Source organism: Armigeres subalbatus, chromosome 1 (assembly GCF_024139115.2).
Source record: "Armigeres subalbatus isolate Guangzhou_Male chromosome 1, GZ_Asu_2, whole genome shotgun sequence".
NCBI classification, from domain to species: domain Eukaryota; kingdom Metazoa; phylum Arthropoda; class Insecta; order Diptera; family Culicidae; genus Armigeres; species Armigeres subalbatus.
In genome coordinates this window covers 288,220,302-288,225,531 of record NC_085139.1, presented here as the reverse complement: position 1 = coordinate 288,225,531, position 5,230 = coordinate 288,220,302, and the positions used below count along the sequence as shown (strand labels likewise).

Genomic DNA, 5,230 nt, shown 5'->3' with positions numbered 1-5,230 from the left:
GTTTATCTTAATGAAAAGATATTTTAGTTACTACACCCCCTTTTCAAATCACTCAGAGACTGAGTGAAATTGTATTGTCGTCTCTTTTTTTCTCACGGAAATCTTATACTCAATTTTCGTAAAAAATATAAAGTATAAAATAAGTATAAAAGTATAAAAATTTGAGTAGTTCCACTTTTTACGAAAATTGAGTAACTTTTCCGTGGGAAAAAAAGAGACGGCAATACACTTTCACTCAGTCTCTGAGTGATTTGAAACGGGTGTGTGTAGATAAAGATTGTCGCTTCGGTTCCATTTGTTCTGCTGTCCGGAACATGTTGGGTACCAAGCTGTCAAATCGTATGGATTTTCCTTCTTTGACATTTAGGTCCCCTATCCTCGCCACCAAAAAATGTTCCGGACAGCGACGACAGCAGCAATCTTTATCTGGTAAAGGTTGGTATCGTGTTCAAAAGAAATTTCTTTTTCTATCTCAATCACATGTTAAATTCCGTTCACTGAATCGGAAAAGTAAAGAATCGAAACAAAATTCTTACAACAGTATCCACATTAAAAGAACAAAAAACAAAATTGGCATTTGTAAGGTTCCCACGCAAAGTAATGGGAGCTGTCACTTTACTTTCGGAAAAATATTCTGCTCGATTATTCCGTAAGTAAAAGTGACAATTTGCTCCATGCAGATCAGTTGTCAAAATTCCTCTTGGTAATATTGAACAAAATTCCGTAACCTCTCTACTTTTTAAGTCGATACTGGCCTTAACTAAAATATCGCTAGTCAAGTTGAAAACTGAAATGGGGGACTAGCGAAGTTGGATTTTTCTCGCAATCCGTACGTTAAACCTAACTTCGCTAGTAGTGCGCTAGTCTAATTAGGCCCTAATTAGACTAGCGCGCCACTAGCGAAGTTAGGTTTAACGTACGGTTTGCTAGAAAAATCCAACTTCGCTAGTCCCCCATTTCGGTTTTCAACTTAATCGAGTATATCTTTTTTTATCCTAATTAATATGGCATATGGCATGTTGATCAGTCTAATGTCACACACGTTCATATCATGCAACATATTTTTAGTGACGCAGTCGGTAATACTAATGACACACTGGTGGTATTCGTACCATGGTACAAGTTGTACCACTAGTGTGTCACCTTGTACCATGCTGGTACAACGTGGAAAACCATGGTACAATATGTACTAGGGTATATAACCGTGGTACTTGTACCATCAGTGTGTCTTTAGTATAAAGTAGACCACGAACAGATGTTATTGCGAATGGGCTGATAAAAAAAAGAACAAAAGTCCCGTTTCATGACAACCAACAGACCAAAACAAAAACCGATAATAAATTTATTATTGATATTAAAAAAAAATTGAACTTCCTCATTTTACGCACAGAAGTTAAAGGCTCATCAAAATACGAAAGTGTTTCCGTGTTCCATTCTAAAATTGTTGGTTTTCGTGTCGTGTGGTTTCCAAGGATTATTCTTCTGACGAAATGTGTCTCGTTCAAGTGAATCCATTCAACGCCCAAAGTTTTCGTGAAATACGATTCTAGTAGCAATCGGTTGAATCACAGAAAATACCAACATACCAACCAAAGGAATGGCCACTCCAAAGCCCAGCATCACCGAGTATCAGATGCTGGAGCAAATTGGCAGCGGATCGTACGCAACGGTTTATCGCGCCATACACAAAGCCTCGAAAGAGATCTACGCGGTGAAGTGCGTCACCAAGGGATCTCTTTCAAAGACCGCAGTGGACAACATTGTGACCGAGATCAGTCTGCTGAAGAAGCTAAAGCATGTGCACATTGTCGAGATGAAGGATTTCTTTTGGGACGATCGGTGCATTTACATTGTGATGGAGTATTGCAACGGGGGCAGCTTGGCCGAGTACATCCGGCAGCGGCAGAAGCTCAGCGAGTTAACGTGCAAGATTTTCCTGAGGCAGTTGGCGTCGGCGCTGAAGTACATGCGGGAGAACGAAGTCAGTCATTTTGATTTGAAACCGCAGAATTTGCTGTTGATGAAGACGAACGGATGTGCTGCGGAACTGAAGGTGGCCGATTTTGGATTTGCGCAACATCTGAAGCTTGGACAGGAGAACACCTCGATCAAAGGATCGCCTCTCTACATGGCCCCGGAGATTCTGCTGAAGCATTGTTACGGCCCAGCGGCGGATTTGTGGAGCATTGGTGTGATTCTGTATGAATGTTTGTTCGGAAGGGCGCCGTACAGTTCGAAGTCATTGCCGGAGCTGTTGGATAAGATTCGAACAGAGAGGAGGATTGACATTCCAAAAACGCCCAAGATTTCAGTTGAATGTGAGGATCTTTTGTGCAGACTGCTTCAACGATCACCCGACGATCGAGTGACGTTCAATGAATTCTTCAAGCATGCGTTCTTAGATCTGAAACATGAACCTTCGGAAGAAAATCTCGAAAAGGGCGTTGCTTTAATTCAAGAAGCAATTGAATTAGACAAACAGCAACATTATGACGCAGCTTATGGGAAGTACTGCAAGGGTCTTCAATACTTTGTCCCTATAATTCATGCCGAAACTGACATCGATAAAAAGAACATTCTCCGCGAACGCGTTCATACCTATCTGAGCCGGGCGGAGGAGATAAAACATTCCTTCATGCAGGAGGAGCCAATTCAACCTTCTACATCGAAACCCCTGAAACGTACTTCGTCTCGCATCAAGCAGATACAGAAAGCATTGGAGCCGTCCGAACTGTACCAACAATTGATTGCGCTGGCTTCATCCAGTCCAGATTTGAAATCCGCCCTGGAAATCGGTCGCCAGGCGGAGCTGTACGCCCTAGAGAACAAACTGGACACCGCGTTAGAGTCCTACAAAACCGTACTAGGTGCCTTAATGCCGCTGCTGGCTAAGGAGCCACGAGGGTCGAAACGGAGAGATCTGCTTCATCGGCAAATCGTCCGCTGGATGGAGGAAGCCGAACACATCAAATCCGTACGATCGGCGCAGATTCTAGAAGAAATGGAAAACGGACCAGCGGGCCATAACCATTGTCGCTTGCAGTGAATCAACATTGGAATACGAATCGGAACTATCTACCTTAGTTATCTTTTAGTAATTTGTTTAGTGGTTTTATAGCTTTAGCATTGAGTGTGACATTATATTTTACAATAAATTATTCTGACATCGCTTACCCTATTATGCAGAAGATACGATCGACTCACGTTTATTTACAGTTAATTTCGTTAATTTACACTATTGAGAGACGAAACATCCGCTGCTCATCCTTCCTTTTTCGCATCTCCCTCGTTTATTTTGGCCCACAATCCGCTGATTATCTACGAAAACAAAGCAAAATATCAACTTTTTGCACTACCATAACATCAAGCGTCCAACTTTACCGTGAATATAGGCATGTCCTTACGCTGGTTCGCCGGTACAAGGGCCTCGTTCTGGCACAGCTGGTGCCAGCCCCAGTGAATGCCGATCAGCGACGGAACCATCACAATGATGACTAAGTTATTTTTTATTGTTTGCCTGAAGCGGGACATTCTGGGTTGTGTTTGAAATCACTGTCGTGCTGCTATTTGGCCAACTGGGAAATAAGCTGAAAAATGCAAATCGAAAATTTATTTCGTCAGCTGCAAAGGACTGATTATAAAACAAAGTAGCAATTTATTCGCTTTTTTGTTTTGCTTTCAATATTCTGACAGTTTTGTGTATTTTTTTTATCGGTATAGAAGATATTCGAATATGAATCCCGATAAAAAATGACATCCTTTTAAAATTTTCTAGCGTGTAAATGTTCGGCTGATGTTCGTCATCAGTTTGACTAGAAATAAGCTTCATATTCCAAAAGATATTTCAACATTGTTGTTTCAAGATTGGCTCGATTTTGAACGAACATCGGGTGAATTTTTCAAGCCGGTTCACACGTGCAGCACTTTTTCGGTTTTTGTTTTCGATTTATAAAATAGTTAGAGGCTTCAAAAAATATGGGTTCTTTGGGAAAGTTGACCTTACATAAGCCGATTGAGCGAATAAAAATTTTTGACAGGAAAGGTCAATTCTTCTACTGTCGTAGCTGAATCTTGTGCAGAGCATAACACTATTCCGTCAACGAGTTCCAATTCATCTTGTTCTTGTATTATCATTCGCAAACCGTGAAGACCGTGATGCTTTTGACTGCCATTGTGAACCATGAGAGTGCTAATGTTCAGAATGTTTGTAATTAAGAGTGGCGCAACTGTCAGAATTGAAACAAAATCTATCTGTCATTCCCATACAAAATCGTGTTCCAAACGAGCCGGAGACCTGTCAAATACGGCACATGTCACCACTCTTAATTACATACACTCTGCTAATGGTCAATTGATTCCGTGCCGAGCAGTGCTTGATAGTGGCTCCCAAGTTTGTTTCGTGTCAGAGCTCATCGCCAATCGTTTGATGATTTCTCGCGAACCGACAAACGTGCACGTTTGCCTATCACCGGGATAGGCGGAGCAAGAGTATATGCGAAGGAGAAACTGTGGTAGTACACAGAAAGAAAAATCATTAATAAAATTAAAAAATCCATTGGTAATTTTAAAAAGTTGCGTTGGTTCTTTTTCGTAGAGAGTTGCATAATTTCAAAATAAAAGTACGCCAACTTTTGCAACAATCATGATTCAAAAGTGGGAAGCCACTCTAAAATTAAAAGTTTGAACATTCAAATCTAAATTGTAGAACTGTCAAATAAAAATGTTAACACCATGAAAAATAGTGATTTAGTTTTCATTAAAAAAAACCTAATTTTCTAATTTAAGGAACCTCCCAGCTCCCCTGGTACCCGTTATATCGTTTCCATTATACAATAATATTCACAAATCACAATGATTAGCTTAAACTTTTCATTTTATTAGGTCCTTCTCTAGTATTTTTGTCACGCATAAGATGTCAGCTGCAGCACCTACCGCCACACGCTTTTGTGTATTTCAGTCCAAGATCCAACCCGTGGTGAAGATAAGGATGTGCCTCGTAGCTATCTGTAGGCATTGCAGTATAATCCCCCTGGCGGTTATCTATAAATAAAAATACAAAATAAAATCTCAATGAGCTTATGCCAAACGCCAACTCCGGTACTTCAACGCCTAATTTTGCTTACACCATTCGTCATCGGAGCGAGCCCTGGCGAGGCGCTGTGAACTTCACTATTGGCAATTTTTATATTATTTGATTTAAACAATATGACGTAGCTGATGTGTATTCCGG

The 5,230-nt window shown here is 40.7% G+C and overlaps 1 protein-coding gene across 1 annotated transcript; it reads left to right on the top strand.

Moving 5' to 3' along the window:
- The first annotated feature begins 1,120 nt into the window (after nt 1–1,120).
- LOC134215400 (serine/threonine-protein kinase ULK3) lies at nt 1,121–3,192 on the top strand. Its single transcript, XM_062694604.1, has one exon. It carries the CDS (start codon nt 1,598–1,600, stop codon nt 3,044–3,046), a length of 1,449 nt encoding a protein of 482 aa, XP_062550588.1. The 5' UTR covers nt 1,121–1,597; the 3' UTR covers nt 3,047–3,192.
- The last annotated feature ends 2,038 nt before the right edge of the window (nt 3,193–5,230 follow it).

What these genes read in the sequence shown, in the direction of transcription:
- LOC134215400 (XM_062694604.1), top strand. Translation starts at nt 1,598, where the DNA reads ATGGCCACTCCAAAGCCCAGCATCACCGAGTATCAGATGCTGGAGCAA.